The sequence below is a fragment of the Musa acuminata genome, chromosome BXJ1-1, assembly GCF_036884655.1.
Source record: "Musa acuminata AAA Group cultivar baxijiao chromosome BXJ1-1, Cavendish_Baxijiao_AAA, whole genome shotgun sequence".
Lineage (NCBI taxonomy): Eukaryota > Viridiplantae > Streptophyta > Magnoliopsida > Zingiberales > Musaceae > Musa > Musa acuminata.
The window spans coordinates 37,793,214-37,811,356 of NC_088327.1; the positions used below are offsets into that span (position 1 = coordinate 37,793,214).

The window sequence follows — 18,143 nt, forward strand, 5'->3', positions numbered from 1 at the left end:
TATATATATATACATATATATATATATATATATTTATTTATATATATACATATATATGTAACAAGTAATATAAAATAAAAAATATCAAATAATATAATAAGTAAAAAATGTATATCATGTCATAAGTGTCATTACTCACGTTTTTGGCTTGTAGGATATCTATAACTAGTAAGTCTCTAGTGAAGGATTTTAACACTCGAAAGTTCAAGAATTATTATTATTTAGCCATTTTTCAATTGATGTATTTATAACTCCCACATAGCCTCAAAATATAGAGTAAATCATGAAAAAATATTACAAATCAAGGGTACTAGAGGTACTATTATTAACACTTTAAAATAGTGTTACTTGAGTGAACCATTATCTCATGAGGTATACCACTATCTATACTAGGTAGTATTATCATTTGTTAAGTAATACCAATTCTACTCTTGGTGACGTCATAACCTCCTTAAATGTACTATCACTTTATATATATATATATATATATATATATATATATATATATATATATAAATAAAGTGGTAGTACATTTAAGGAGGTTATGACGTTACCAAGAGTAGAATTGGTATTACTTTATATATATATATATATATATATATATATATATATATATATATATATATATATATATATATATATATATATATATATATATATATATATATATATTGGTCTAGTGAGGGCCCAAAACTAACCTAAAATCAGTCCACTTTGATCTTAACATAACATGGCACGAATATAACTCAATCGAAGCATACTTTTAGCCTAAATTATCTTCAAATAAAGCTTCAAACTAGCAATCACTTCTTCCATCACTTTGCCATAGTTTTCAATACGTTATCCACTCTTTCGATATGTCATCTATTATTTTGATATTTTATTCGAATCTTCAATATATCGTCTTATCCTCTAATACATCAATTAATACTTTGGCATATCGATTTTGCTACAACATCTGATTTTCCAGTGTAATATCTTATCCTTCGGCATGTTAACCGAAACTATAATACAAAATCTAATTTTTAATATGACAATCTTCTGACACAACGTTTAATTTTCTAGCTTAACATTTGCCTCTTGGTAGTTCTAGTCCAAGGTCAAAATATTTTTTACATCACTTAGTATAATATTAGTTTATCAAATTTATCAATTAATTTTATCATTATAATACTCAATAGGATTCTAATGCCTATAAAAGACACCGAATAGTAGAGGGGAAAATAGATAGCAAATCATCTCGAGTAAGAGAAAAAAAAGAAAGAAAGCGACGAAGAGAGAGAGAGAGGAAAAAAAAAGAGAGAAGGGAAGAAATTTTCTCCCATTTGGTTCCTCCTCGGCCTTCTAGTTTATGATCTTTTTTTTCTCTCTCTTTGTTTCTCTTATTATAATAGAGAATGTCTTGTATCTCTTCATATTAGAGAGAATGTTGTACACACATTTAATTATAATAATTTTTTTCTAATTTACCTGTGAATGTTTCCCTCAAGTAATTGAGTATTTTACCATGTTAAATCTTAGTGTCATTATTTTCATTATCTTTTCTATCTTTAGCTTTATTTTTTTAAGCTAGATACTGTTTGCCCACATCCAATCTTGGTTTTTTATTCTTTTTCTAACAATTGTAACTCTAAGATCTTCAATTCGGAACTTTTGCTGTTACGTTAGATTCATTCATTGATATATCCACCCTTTAAGGGCTTCCTCTCAACGAGGACAAATGCAGCAAATAATACTCCTTCGATAGGGTCCCCATCTCTATCTTCGTGCCTATGTCGAAACTAGTATGGCAATGATAGGAGGGACCAAAGCTCCAAGGGTCCCTATTTTTCAATTTAGCAATCCATCCAGTAGATCAATGATGGGGTTGTCACCATCTTTATTGTAGTCATCGTCATCAGTATTGATGGAGGTGCCAAGGTAGATAAATAAAAAGCACTATATCCGAGGATCAAAATAAAAGAAGTCAAAAGAAGCAATCAAAAATCTTAGTGTTGTTACTTGAGTAGGGGTTTTTGATGAGTCACTAGTATTAAAGAAGAAACACGATACTCGTGGGGGTGAGAAAGGCGAGGGAAAGGAGGACTACAATCACGATTATATGGTATGGGAAAAGGTTGGAGTAAGAACCAAGAAAGGTGAGAGAGGAGATGTTGATTAGAAAGGTAGGCTATGCTCAAGTGTAAGAGGAAAGAGACACGGTCAAGGACATAAGGAAGATGAGGTGCAAATAGTCCATTGAACCAAATGGATTTTGAAAAAAAAAAAACTTGTTAATATTAGAAGGATAGAATTGATATTTATAGGAAAAGCATATATTTTTTTTAAAAATATAAATTTTTAATAGAGAATTTTTTTTAATATCAATTTACAAGAATAAGGATGGCATATAAGATTGTTCAATTTATAGAGGAATTAAAATCATGAATCATACTATGAAATATTAACAAAAAGTTATTGAAAGTAGAATAATGCTTGAAAATTCCTTTTAAAAATTAATTTAGTTTTATATTTTTTAAAAAAATATTTATTTATTAAGATAATTAATGAAAAAGTATAGGGAGAAAAAAATGTATATAGTTTTTATTGACTTATAGAAAGCCTATAATAAAATTCTTAAAGAATTTTTATGATAAGTTTTAGAAAAAAAATATATTCACTAATTATATTGATGTTATTAAGAATATATACGATAATGCAGCTATTAGTATTAGAACTATATAGAGTGTATCTAGTGAGTTTCTTAGGATTACATCAATGTTTTATATTGAGTTTCTATCCTTTCACATAGATAATGGATGAATTTATTAGTCATTTATATGATAGACCCCTTGGTGTACGTTATTTACTGATGATATTATCTTATTTAATGAGAGTCTAAGTAAAATTAATTATAAACTTAAGTTACCGAGATAATTCTTAGAAGTTAAATGTTTTAGATTATATAAAACTGAAACTAAATATATAAGAAGCAATCTTAGTAATATTAGGAATAGATAGGAGAATATCGTTAAGTTGGATGAATAAGAAATATTTTTAAGTAAAAAATTTAGATATTTTGAATCAATTATTCAAAAATATGGAGAGATTTATATTGATATTATTCAAAATAAAAAATATAATGGTTAAAACGACAAAAGGTATTAATTAGGAGTCTTCTATCATTATCAAATATATTTGAGATTAAAAAAATTATAAGATAATTATGAAACCGATAATACATTATTGATTTAGGTGTTGGGTAAAAGTAATATATAAAAAATATTTATATTATGATAGATATATGAGTTATAGAAAAAAAAAATTTTTATTCATGAACAACTATGTATCACCTCGATGAGAGAGAATCATTTAAGCTTAATATTAGTTAGAAGATGTAAAATGATGATTAATATTAGTGTTAAGAACTATAGAAAAATCTATAAAGACCTAATTAAAAATTTTAAATAAAAATTTAGGTAATGTAAAATTAATTTTTTATGTATCAAAATAATTAAGATTTATTATTATTATTATTATTATTATTATTATTATTATAATAGTAAATAATAATCATTTTTTTCTTCTATAAATTGTCCCATATAAAATATAAAACTCTTTTCCCCCCCTCGTTCATTTTTCACGTTTTCTCGGCGTTGGTGGAGCGCGTTTAAGATATATAGCCCTTCGCTCCCTTCCCTCCCTTCATCCGTCCCCTTCCTCTCTTTTTTGTGTCTAGGGTTTCATTCGTCACTTGGTCAATTGATCGAAACTGCTGGTCCGCTTGCGTGATAATAGATAGGAGGGATTTGTGATGGCGAGGAAACGGAAAACGGAGGAGGCGGCAACGCCGCTGGACGAGGCCGACCGGACCCTCTACTCCACCTTCCGCGGCGCCGCCAACTCCCTCTCCCAGCTCTACACGCAATCCGTGCACCACCGGGCTCTTTCCTTCCACGCCGGCGAGCGCCACGCCCTGGTTCCTCGTTCTCTCCCCTCCTCCTCTTTGCCCCCTCATCCTCGTGACTTGGTTCTTGTTCTGGTCGCACCTTTATGTTTTATGCTTCTCTGTTCTCCCGATCGACGGTGATCGATCCTGCGGGGATCTCGCTCTGATCCCTTTTTCTACTATCATGAGGTAAAAAGGTCGTCTCGTTTTGCTTCATGTGGATGCTATGGGTCGTACTTAGGTCTTGCTTGATTGATTTCTCTTCTTAAGACAATGCATTATGTTCGGTTATTTTATTCTTGAAATATCTTTTTTGTCAAATGAAGAAAGGCTGCTATGTTTGTGAATCATTATTTGATTCTTTTGTACGGGAGCGATCAAATGCTTCTACGAGTGTATGTGATGCACTTTTTTGCATTTGTTTGTTAAATGAACTCAGCGATTTCCACAATCAGTTGCACCTTCTCCCCGCCATGATCACTGTGCTTAGATTCGGATTGTAGACCATCATTCTTTACGATCATGTGTTGCTATCATCAATACTGGGAAGTGGAAACTACCTGCGCCTGCGATTGTGATTTATACCTTTTGTTGATCCATTTAATGGGGTCCTTGTGTTTTTTTGACTTAGATATGCTCTTCTCACTAATCACTACCTCCCTGTTCGGAAACTGTTCCTCTGAAAGAGGCGGTCTTGTTCTTTAACCTCATAAGAGAGCGACAACATTTGCTAATTCAGCTTTACAACATTGACAGCGAGATGCATTATGCATTTCCAGAACTCATGGCTTTTCCTATATGCACTTTGTTTGTCACAGTGTAGTAATAAAATCCAAGTTCTTTTTCCTGTTTTAACTTGCGAATGTGTTAACTTCATAAGATAGCAAACTTTCCAAACCGTGAGTCTCATTGTTTGGACCGATGAAAGCTGTTTACATTCTCTTGTTGTGGGTTTTCTTAGTCATTTTAATACAGCAACCTTGACATCACATTATATCGTTGAACAATTTCTTACTTGCTGGTAAACTAAGAACCTGGAATGTTATAAAACAGGGGGGGAAAAGAAGTAAAATGCTCCATGTACTAGTCACTAGAGATTGTAGAGGAGTCCATCCCTCAAATCTTGTCTAAGCTAAGCTTGGAATCTCTTAAAACTGAGCGAATTTCCCCATTAGGTCATTGGAGCTTTGCTTCCCACCTTTTATGTGATTTCTTTGGTTCCATGTTTTATGCTGTTGCTTGTAGGTAACACCTATTCTTATTTTGAATTGTCTTCCAAATCTGAGGACTAACATGTGGGAAAAAAAAAATCAATAGATCAGCAGGCATATCATGCATTTTTATCTTTAATATTTCCTTTACTAGCTGGTCTTAAAGTTGCTTAAGTCTGTTAAATTAGATGCATAGTTTATAGAAACTCACAAAGCTAATTTTAATATTCATTAACACAGGATAAGCTCCGCCAGTGGATTTTGAGTCAGGATGAAATTGGATCAAGGTTGACTGTAGCTGACATTGCCACCCATATTCAGGTTTTATGATGATTGCTTGCTGGTTGGCTTTGCCGCATCTTCTGCTTCATTTATTTCTTTTTGCTTATTCATCTAGTGAAGCAACTAGACAAATTTGGTGGTTGCTATACCCCATTCACCATATATATATATATATATATCAGTTCACGATTTTGTACCTAGTTGTGTTTTTGGAATTGGTATCAGAAATACCTTAACATTCAAAACTAGCAGTGTTTTTTAATATGCTATTCCTTTAAATGATTTTGAGTTAGAGAAACTATTATGTGAACTGATTTTCTATCATCGAGTCACATTAGTTAAGTCAATTTCGAGGATGACTTTCTAATTTTCTCACCAAACATAGATACTATATGTAACAAGGTTTAGATATCAGTCTGAAACCAAGTTTAGTAAACTATCAGACTAGAATGGTACCAATATACTGAGGGGTATAAAAGATCTGTGTCATCAAGTATCATTGAACATAATACTTAAGAAAAACTAAATTAAACTCTATGTATAGTGGTATTAAGCTGTGTTTTGTTATATGTACTTGGTTAGACCTGTAAATACTGATCAATACAATTGGGTCCAACTGGTATTTATCATATACGAACATAATCTAATATATCATTTGGGATATTTCATGTTTGTCGAGATATTTTATGATAATAATAGAATTAATCGTGTATTCTGGTGTCAGTTTTCCTTTGTGTGATACTTGCCAACTCATTCTCAACTGTGAATGAATTTATTTTAGTTGTAACTACTCGAGGAGAAAAATAGTTTCAAGGAGAAGTTAAACGTTAACTAACAATCCTGCATATGCTTACAACTTAATACTTGTTGTTGCCATCGCATTATGGTGATCAGCAGTAAAACACAGATATCTTTTGGCAAAATTCTGCCTGGTGTAACATGTGACAAGGATTTGGGAGAACAGAGAACTATATCACCATGTCACACAGGAACTAGTTGTCTTTCAGCATCGGGCTGCATACTACTTTTTTTTAATCTTTTTTGTATTTGGTCTTTCTAATTAGCATTCTGGGGATTCAAAGTAGATCATTTTCTAGAGTTTTATTTACTTGATCTGCACAAATAGTGATTTATGATTGCTGAGCGTCCAAATAAAAAAAAAAATTGATGTGGCCAATTAGATCGATAAGGAGGTTATCAATAGTTATTTTGTATGGTCATACTTTTTGAATTGCTTGGATGTTACGTGGTTGCTTATGATCTTGTTTTGTTATTGAAGCAACAAGATGCCTGTCTCCATAAATACATTTTTATTCTGTCAATTTCTCATTTTATTAGCAGGATAAATACATTAATCATGGTTTTGCTTTTTGAGCATTTGTAAATTTTCAATTGAGAATATACATTTCATGCAGAATGAGATGGACTTCGAAGTAGAGAATCCATCAACGTCACCAATATCGGAATTCCAACAACAAACCCAATCCACAATGCACTTTATGAACTCGAGCGCCCAACCATTGTTTGATCTATCTTCTCAGGCATCAACCGGTTGTGTCCCTCCTAGTGGTGACTCTGATCAAGCCAAAAACTGTGTTTTCTCAAATCCACTTTCCGGTCCTGCTCGTGGGAGCTTTCAGCATTGTCACCTTGCTCAGGGATGTGGTGTTTATGCAAATGGTGGGGCTAGAAATCATGATCCCAACCACAACCAGGAGCTTAATTCTCTCAGATCCAACGAATCATCTATGGATATGAATCTAGATAGTCCAACCCATCAATCTTACTGTTGAAATTTATCCCTCACGGTGATAACTTTTGTAATTCCAAGGATTAATTATAAGTTTTTGGGGACTAAAATGTTAAAGTTGAAGTTTTGATACCTGTCCCACGGTGATGATATTGATATAGTAATAATGCAAGTTTCTAACTTGTCTGCTGTTTCATCTCCTCGATGAAAATTCAAGTATCGATTTGTAATTAGTAATTTTCAGGGATTAAAATATAAAATTATTATTTTTTAAAAAATATATATTTTAAATGAGTTTATTTCTCATTATCTTTTACATAAATACTTTACTGTTGGGATCGTAAACAATATTAAGAGAAGCGGGGAGGGCGAATTAGTGGTTCGGTAAATGCATACTGAATTTATATCTGTTCGATCATCGTGACGTACGTTTACTCTCGATTCTTTTTTTGTCGAGACTATTCTCTTTATAACTTTTTCTCCTTTTTTTTAGAAGCTCAAGAGAGAATCTTTACACTTTTCTTTTACAATAGATCCCACTCATCCCTTATAAAACTTCTAATTTTAGGAGGATGAGACTAAACTTTAAAAGAGATTACAATACTATTTTCTAAAAGATTCTTTCTCCCTTTCTACTCTTTTTCTTGTTTTCTCAAGCCGGAATAATTGGAGTATTTATAGACCCAAAATTACTTCAAAAATAGAGCAAAGAAATGTCTCATCTTAGGTTTTCAAAGTACCGACGATACCACCACTTGACAGTATGGGAGATTGTCTAGTTGATACCATCGCTCGATACTAGTTGTACCACCATCGAGTTTTTTTAGAAAACATACACTTCGTACGTTTCATCTCATAAGCGATTCCACCGCCTGACCTAACTTTGGGTCACTAAATGAGCCTCCCAATAGGCCTAACTCAACCTTAAATCAAGTCCAATGAGCCCTTAATTAATTTGATATGGTTATACTCAAAGCCAATTCAATTAAAACCTAAACTACTTTGATTAAGACACGATCGATTACAAGACAAGAATACTATGTTATCCAATATGTCATTCGTTCATTTGACGCTTCTTCCAAACCTTTGGTGCATCGTCCTCTTCTTTGGCGTATTGTCCGATCGACATATTGACCTCATATAATATCCGATCTCCTTGGCGCAATGTCCGATCCTTCTAACCCGATGCCCGAACTCATGGCACGAAGTCCTTCTGCCAGCACATCGATCGATCCTCCGGTCGAACATCCAATCTTCTGACATGATCCATTCCGACCCAACGTTTGATTCTCTTACTTTAATCGATTTATTTTTCCATGAACGAAGTTAGTCTTGCGTCACTTAAACGATGATTAGATTATAACTTCATCAATTGATTTCGTTATCAAAATTCGATATTCAACACTTACTATCATTAATTAATTGCTAGTAAGAATATGAGAAAAAAGAAAAAGAAAAAAAGGAAGAACGAAAAAAAAGGAAGAAAAAGAGGAAATATGTAATTTTTAATTTAACTATTGTTATAATTTTTTTGCAAAAAGGTAAGAGATGTATTAAAGAGACGGAACATGGAGTGATACGACAAATAAGCTGACAAACACAAGATAAAGCAAGACTCCAATATATCGGAGACAACTAGTAACCATGTCGGATTGTGGCGTTGATGAAAATTCGCATCTAAACAAGAAGTGTGTGCATCGTTAGGCTACCTTTGGTAAGGCAAATAACTAAGGGTAATCTATCAGGCTGCATAAATAAGCAGATAAGATTTCCTCAAGGCAGTTGAGGAAATCTCCAGGTAGTTGAGGAAATATCTAAGCAGTTGAGAAAAATCCTCCATGCTGATTGTGTATAACCTCCCTACTGAGTGTGTATAAATAGCTGTCAAAAGCTTACTATCAAAATGAACTAGATAATTACATTTTATCCATTTCATAGTTTCTTCTACAATTTCTATCTTATTATATTCTTCGTTTAATTTCTACCGAAGCCTTCTACTACTTTTCTTTTCTATTCAGTTGGAAAGGGCAGTGCTGTTGCTTATCTCTCCTCTGGTGTCGTTGCTTCCTATTCCGGAGTCAGAGACTGCTCGGCAACCTCCTACCCTCACAAGAACCTCGCCTACACTACCTTGGTGGCCGTCGTCCTTGCAACTGCTCCTCGGCCAACAACCTCTCATCCTCGTTCCCGCATCTCACTCGAGCGAGAAGTGCTATTGCCGCCATCCTTTCCGCCACAGCCATCACTGCCTTCTTGCGGCAATAGGAACGATTGCAGTTTTTACAGCTTCTATCTGCAGTTGCTTCCCTCTATCGCAGCAATTTCTCTGCAACTGTTACTGCTGCAGATTTTTTTTTCTTTCTTTTCACCTCATCGTTGCAGATTTCTTGCACATCGTTGCAGCCTCCTCTGCAGTGCATCATTGCAGCCTCCTCTGCAGTGCATCGCTGCAGCCTCCTCTGCAGTGCATCGCTGTAGCCTCTTCTGCAGTTCATCGTTGCAGCTTCTTTTGCAGCGCATTGATATGCTTTTCTCCTCCTCCCTCCCTTCTATATCTTTACATCTTTTATAAAGATCACTTAAACCGCCACAAAATATTTGGGATGTCTTCATTTTCCTCTTCCGATATTCCTGTTTCTGCAGGGACTCTGAGTACTTTTCAAAGTCTTATCACCATCAATGCTGCCGCACTTATTCCCTTCAAATTATCCGGCGGCAACTACGTATCTTGGCGGGCAACTTTCTAATCTTCTATTTGGCTATGATCTCCTAGGTTACGTTGATGGCTCTCTCTAGTGTCCACCTGAAATGATCAACATCCCAAGTGAACCCAGTCCAGTGCCAAATCCAGCCCACAAACTATGGTTACGTCAAGATCGCCTCATCCTCCAAGTTATTCAAGCTTCCGTTGCTGGATCCATTGCCCCGCTGATATCCTCATGTACGACTACTACAGAAGCATGGTGCAAGTTACAAACAACTTTGGCAAATTGCTTGCGTACTCGCATACTCGGACTTCTCTCCAATCTGATGAAAATGAAACAAGAGGGAAGTACTATTGTTGATTATCTACAACATATCAAAGTTATCATCGATGATTTAGCTTTGATAGGTCATTCTCTCAGTGATGAAGAAGTCCTAATTTATACCCTCAATGGCCTAGGAGGCAAGTACAAAGAACTGACAGCAGCACTTCGAGCACGCGACTCACCAATATCATTCGAAGAACTTTATCATAAGTTGATCGACTATGAGACGTACTTGAAGCATGATGACAGGTTGCCCAAACCACCTATTACAGCTCAGGTCAATCAAAAATCCAAGAGGAAGAGCAACCAGTACAATAAGCACGTCAACAACGATTTGCCTAAATTACCTCCTAGCCCTATGGGGCCCAAACCAAACCCCCCTTATCCATATCAAGGTGGTAACTTTCATAATCCTCAGCCGTCATGTCCTGACTTCATAAGCCACCAACGAGTCGTTTGCCAACTATGTGATAAAGTCGGACACTCCGCGAAAGTCTGTCGGTCTCGCCCTAGACTCCCTGCTTTATCACAGTAGCCTCAGGCGAATTTCATAGCTACTCCAACTCCTACCCAACCTAATTGGATCGTGGACTCGGGCATCTCTCATCACATCATCTCTGATCTTCAAAACTTGTCCATCCACGACAACTATGACGGAAATGAAGATATCATCATCGATGACGATAAAAGAATTCCTATTACTCATTCTGGTTTCTCAACGCTTAGTTCACTTACCATAATTTTTACACTCGATGATGTTCTGTGTGCACCTAACAGTAAAAGAAACCTCATTACACACATCACAAACATTATTCCAAAGGTTTATCATTTGAGACAAGAGAATCTAGTATTTTTGTGGCATCTTATTTTTTTTTTTACTAGAATGGATGAGTTTGAAGAATCTATATTTTATTTCATGATACCATGATGAATAACTTGTAGTTCATTAAAAAAAAAAAAAAAAAGGGATGGGTGCTTGAGTTGTACAAGTACTAAGAATACAACATCGTATTAATAACAATTTAGTCATATTCCACATATCGCATCGATACCATATGAGTTGATAACCAAAAAGAGTTTTAGTAATCTATCTTATAGTTCTTAGCATTATCATTAAGGATGCTGATAGTCGAATAAAATTTACAATCGACGCCATTTAAGTTGTAGGATATGATAACACTAGCTAATTTGCTATTATTATTATAAAAAGAGACGATTTCTTTGAGCCCGAAGATAAAAAAAAAAAGAGATTCTATCAAAAAATTAATTATACTAAAAATGAAAGAATAACCTATTCAAGAGGAGAGTGAGACCCATCGGATTTCTATCGAGTAATTACATTCAAAACGTTGTATTCTCCTCTTTGAGAGTGACAAAAGAAATAAGATTAACAATTAACCAACCGAGTAGCCGATCATGTATGGGTAAACCTATCAAGAAATGTAAGCCTAGTGATAAATGAAAATTTTAGAATATGACTCTTGAACCATATCGGTTAGTACTCTCAAGAGGCAAGTGGTTCATGAATTTGTAAGTTAATTGGAGCATGAATTTCCATGCGATATGGTCACTTAGATAATTTGTTACACAATTAATATCCTTCAATTTATTATAAATCGATACAAGGTAGGAGAATGAGAATGGGACAATCAACCCATCATATCATAATTAAAAAACCCAGTCATAGGATTATATCTATATCCAAAAGATATACTTTCATCGATAATAAGATGATGGAGAAACTGTTTAGGGTGCCAAGAGCCTAATCATGAGAAGGATCAAGATTCATCACTAATGAGATATAGAATAAGAGAGTCAGCAAGGTGTAGAAAACACTCTTAAAATTTTAAGACATTGAGGTCGGAGAGTATAAGGTCCATATAGTTCACCATTATAGATATCTACTAGAAATCTACTTAACCCATAAAGAATCCTTCTCGGAGGTAATGGCTTGGAGATATCTCATTAGGCAATGCTTGGTTGAGGGTACAAATCCTGTAAATAATTCTAAGGTTGCGTTCCTCTTCGAAGAATAAATGACTGTTCAATAGACTTTATGAAATCCCTTATAGTTATCTTCTATCCAAAGAAATCAAGCCATAAGCTGCTTAACACGGGTCACTTCCTTTTGAGAAAGTTAAAATGAAGAACACCAATACATAATTTTCCCATGAATAATAGTTTTTATGGGTTCAACTCAACCCGTATAAGATTATGACTTACTCTTCAAACTCTCAATATATAAAAAAGATAGAGTCGATAAGAGGAAGATAGTTCATAAATGTGAGCCTTTTGGTGATTAAAAAATTTTCAATAGGAATGTGAAGAAGATGTTTACAACTTTGAATGATCATATGACAAAAGGACCAAGATGGTCTATTATGGACGAAAGTCCTTACAAGTGCTTATATGATACTATTATAGAGTAAGACAACAAACCAAGACTAGACAATACCCCAAAGACCCATTTAATTATATAGCACTCGGGTATCTCTATGGTGTTCTATTGGCTAATACTCTATATCACTCTATGGAACTAGAAAATCCTTAAAATAGCTACCTGGATGGTTTTCTTTTATGTTATTTTGCCTCTATGTGATGATTGCACATAAATTACATTTACAAGACTAAAACGATCACAAAATTTAACTAAAATAAAATTATCAAGCCTATTACAAGCCCTCTATATGCTATGTAAAGCATGAAGATATGGACATATACAAATATTATATCGAACATATTATGTATGGACTTGCTTCCTCATCCTCATCAAAGCATTTATGAATATTGCATCTTCAATCCTCTACTTTAGCTACAATAAACATTTTGGATTCTAGTTGCTCTCCATCATTGTTGTCTAATATTACTACAATTCATTCATGACTTTGACTCTAGTATAGGGTCAATCGAGTTATGTTGATTTTTATCGATTCCTATGATTCCCTTAGATGAAGGAAAAAACCATCCTCATATGTGCTAGTCTCTCAAACATCTTACGCTTCTTGAATTAGATGGATATCTATTGGAGTTTTAATGAGCATTGCCTCATAGACTTTCAAGTTTTGAGGCATTTCCTCTACAAAATTTGTTCGTCGGTTCCTCTTCTGCTTAATCATTGTCTTTAAGTAGGTTTGTATCATTTTTGCTTTTGATTGATATTTTATTAGAAAATAAAGTAGACAATCTACTCTCGATTGAATCAATTATCATTGGTGAGGATTTAACAATTGTTGTTTATCATTGTATCTCTTTAAAGAGTATTTGAACAAATATAAAGCTTCTTAATTGGATAAACAAGAGAATTAAGATACTTAATTTCACTTGAGAAGGTAAAGGTTATTTAACTTCCCCTACCTCCTCAAGGATTATGTTTCATGCATTAAGCTAATTACTAACCTTCACATACTCTTTGCTCACACTTCTGAAGTACCTAAAGTGTTTACACTCCTTGTGTTAAGTTAGCTACTATAATATACCTTCTTATTGCTATCTAACTTCTAAAATGAAAGAAGTTTTATCCACAAATAGTAAATTTTTAACTCGACTTAGAGCAAGTTTTCGATAGTTTTGGTTTCCTATCTGATTATACTACATTCTCGATTATTTTTGCTACCTACTCCTCTAAATAAAAAAGATACAATAATATGTACTTCCTACTCCGTTCATCAGTCAAGCACTCTTGTATTGACCATTAATCTCTCACTTTTGGCTATATTGATGAGAAACTCATCGATATCGATCTTACAAATTTCTCTAGCTTGTACCCCTCTACATTGTCTCATACTTGGAATTTGTCTTTACATTCTTCACCTTCTTAACCTCTTTTACAACCATACGCTCTTTTTCAATGAGAGCAAGGGACCAATGACTCTATGGAAGTCTCACCTCTATAATACCATGGTATTGTTATGCTCATGACGCTACTATTCATTATCTCATATCTATGTACCTTTCTATGTGATTGATAGATCTGCCTCTATGGCACTATGATATTACTTCGAGTCTATCTCCATCCTAATCAATACTTGGTTTTGGGTAGCTATGTCCTTTTGGACTTGTCATCGCTTTCTTGCTCCTTTCGATCACATACTTCAATATTTTTATATTTTTTGAGTAGTTTTCCTTAGTTAATAAAAAAATAGACTATATTTGCATCCTTGTTAGTAATATTCATTCTCTTAACCTTATCTTTCGATTTACTAAGCAACTTTGAACAAATATGAGCTCTAGATTACTCAAACTCTCTTGCCACTCCAATCTTACCTTTATATTATCAAGTCTTCCCTCACGGGACTCACTAGTATTTGCACCCAAAATTTTTTCTTGGTGGTACACAATCCTCATATACTAATGACCAAAGCTTTTATCTAACGTAAAATTTAATGCATGTATGAAGACTTACCTCTACAATACCATGACATTCACTTCTTGAATCTATAGCTTATTAGGACTGAAATCTACATTGGGGGGGGGGGGGGGGGGGTGGGGGGGGTTTGAATTAGTGCTTTCGTGAAATCATATCGGTTTGAAAATCTTTGTTCAATAAAGTCATATCGGAAAGACGTTTAAACTTAAAACATTTACAAGAATAGTAATAAGCAGGTAAAGTAGTTGTAAAATAAATAAACAAGCAGAGAAAGGGAGGCACACCAATTTTATAGAGGTTCGATCGTCGTGACCTACATCCACTCTCGATTCCTTTTCACTCAAGGCCACCGGCTTCTACTACCGATCTTCTTTCAACGGGTGAAGATCAACTACCCTTACAACTCTTTCTCCTTTTCACAGGTTCAAGAGAGAAACTTTACACTCCTCTATTATAAGTATTCCCTCATATTCTCTCTTAGAATAGCCTCTAAGCATATGAAGGAGGGAACTCAACTTTCTAAAGGGTTTGCAACCATATAATTATAGAGTTTTGGTTCTACTTTCGTGCTTTCTTAAGCAAGAAAGATTGGGATATTTATAGACCCCAAGTAGCTTCAAAAATTGAAGCTAAAATTTAAATCTACGAGATTTCGGAGTACTAGCAGTACCACCGCCTGCAGCACTAACACTTGACGGTACCATTGCTTGATAGAGCATCAGAGATTGGGCTCTAGCAGTACTACCGCCTGATAGGACGGTACCACCGCTTGACAACATTAATTACTGATGGTACCATCGCCTAGTCCGGGCAGTACCACTGCCCAAACCACCTGGGAGGCTGAGTCTTAGGCGGTGCCATCGCCAAGGCTTGCTAAGGGTTGCTGCATGGGCCTCACTTGGCCCAAAACAATCCCAACTCAAGCCTAATGGGCCTCTAATTGAGTTAGCATAATTACACCCTAAAACTAACTCAATTAGACTCTAAACTAACTCGATCTAGACATAATCAATTACAAGCGTTAATCCTATGTTGTCCGGCATGTCATTGGTTCATCCGATCCTTCGATGCATCATCCTCTCCTTCGACATATTGTCAAATTGGCATGTTGACTCCTGCAAATTCCGATCTCTTTGGCGCAATGTCCAATCCTTCAGTCCGATGCCTAAACTTATGACATAAGTCCTGTCGACACGTCAACTAATCTTCCGATTGGCATCCAATCTTCTGAATATTCACTTCGGCTCAACGTCTGATTCCTCCTACTTTAATCAGTTTATTTTTCCTTGATCGAGGTTAGTCTCACGTCACTCAAAATGCTGATTAGATCATAACTTCATTAATTGATTTCATTATCAAAATATGAGATTTAACAATCTTTCCCTTTTTTATGATGACAATCAATTGATGACGGAGTTTAAACTAAACTCCCTTATCAATATGCTATATTGAAATGAACATTAAATTCAAATTGAATTCAAGTCAAAACAATTTTAATCATAATTCACATCATATGCAATATATCAATAAGATTATCATAATAAAATCACGAGTATTGCATATATAATCATAATTTTAAAACATCAAAGTGTCATATCATACATGATTCAAATCATCATCATACCTTCTCTCCCTTTGTCATTGACAAAAAGAAAAAAAAGTGCAAATAGTATATTTTTGAAATATGCAATTTGTAATTCACTATAGAACATGCAAGCTTAGTAAGTTTTAGAGATGTGCAAGTTTATTAATTTTACTTTTTTTTTTAAGATGTAGAAGCTAGCACTTTTGCTTCTTCTTGAAATGTGCAAGTTAGTAATCTTTGCTTCTCTTTTGAGATGAGCAAGCTAGCAAGTTTTTGCTTCTCTTGAGATGTTCAAGCTAGCAAGTTTTTCTCATTTAAATGTGCAAGCTAGTAAGTTTTTCTCCTTGAAATGTAAAAGCTAACAAGTTTTACATCATTTTAAGAACATGCAAGCTAGCACATTTTACATCATTTTAAAACATGCAAGCTAGCAATTTTATCCCCCCCTTTATCATTGTCAAAAAGAAGGAAAGAATATAATTTTATAATTTTTTTCTATTATATCAATTTTCACATCATGACAATGATAAATTTAAATCAAATGTGATGAGGTATACAATTTATGAATACAAGAGAGTATCATAAATAAATCATGACATGAAAGACATAATATCAAAGATCATTTGAATACCAAAAGACATGATTCATTTTGACAAATCTCTTCTTTTGTAAATAATAAAAAGAAACATAAGAGAAAAGAATGGTAAAATATCTTAATTCATGCATAAGAAATCTCATGATTCATATAGAAAATCTTCTCTTAAATAAAATATAAAAATAATTTGAGAATAAAGAGTAAGATATCTTGATTCATAAAAGAAAATCATAAGTTATAATTTTGAGAATTCAAGATCATGATATAGATAAAACTTATTCAAATTTAAATCGTTATATCATCAAAATCACTTTCAAGAGATTCAAAATGATATAAATATATTTTTTAATTTCTTATTAAAAAATTGATAAGATAGAGATAGAGAAATTTTTAAAATACATTCTCTTTTTCTCTTTTTAGTTGTTTCATTTCATGTGATTGATTTCATACAAACATGCGCAAGTTTTTTTTCTAATGTCAAAACCATGTATCATGTTTAAAATAAAAAAATAAGATTTATCACAAAAATCATCGATATCAAAAGTGTAACATATAATTCCAAAATATAAGATTTTAAATCATCATTACTTTAAATCCTCATGCATAATATAAAATCATCAAGCATGATTTCATTGAATATAAAATATCTTTAATTAAAATTATTTTATTATTAATAGTTCTAATTCTAATGATATTTCCTTTATTGTTTTGGCTAGTGAGTTTTATGAAGTATTTTGGATCTCCGATCATAAGCCTTAAGCATCTACTATCAAAATATTATTTTTGCTTATAGCTTTCGATTTTAGAGATGTCTACAAGAAGGGTGTGTTTATTTTAGGTACTTATTTAGCTTTGAGTCCCTCATGGTTTGATCTATCATTCTTAGCTTTTGACATTAAGTCATTCATGGTTCCTTTAAAAACCCAAACCAACTTATGTGAGCCATACTTTTTGAATGGATATTTATATATAAAATGACCATGTTTACCACAAGAATTACATTTGTTTTCAAGGAAAACATGTAATATGGGTCCTTTAACAAAAGTAGTTGGCTTTTGTTAAGTGTTACTCACAAAATTGATTCCTTCTTTTCTATAAACATTACTCTTATTAGCAAGAATTATGTTTAAAGATTTACTAGCAATTTTAAATTTATCTTACATTTGTTGTAAAAATAAATTTTCCTTTTTAAGTGAGTCTAACTCTTCACACTTAGTACAAGGAGTTAACATGCAATTGTCATACTTATTTTTTAATTTTTTAAATTCACTAGCAAGAGAAGCATAATCCTTTTTTAACAACTTATTTTTTACCAACTAGCTTACATTCATCAAATAAATCATGGAAAGCATCAAGCAATTCATTGTAAGATAAATGAAATTCAATTGAGTCATTTA

General features: G+C 33.5%; 1 protein-coding gene across 2 annotated transcripts; it reads left to right on the plus strand.

Annotated features, from left to right (window-relative positions):
• Nucleotides 1–3,646: 3,646 nt before the first annotated feature.
• LOC103974984 (uncharacterized) lies at nucleotides 3,647–7,301 on the plus strand. 2 transcript variants are annotated; one of them, XM_009389891.3, is made up of 3 exons: nucleotides 3,652–3,958; nucleotides 5,380–5,460; nucleotides 6,837–7,301. In XM_009389891.3, exons 1-3 carry the CDS (start codon nucleotides 3,794–3,796, stop codon nucleotides 7,212–7,214), a joined length of 624 nt encoding a protein of 207 aa, XP_009388166.2. In that variant the 5' UTR covers nucleotides 3,652–3,793; the 3' UTR covers nucleotides 7,215–7,301. The 2 variants fall into 2 exon arrangements, with proteins under 2 accessions (XP_065047572.1, XP_009388166.2); XM_065191500.1 differs by lacking the exon at nucleotides 5,380–5,460 and having other exon boundaries at nucleotides 3,647–3,958.
• Nucleotides 7,302–18,143: the final 10,842 nt, after the last annotated feature.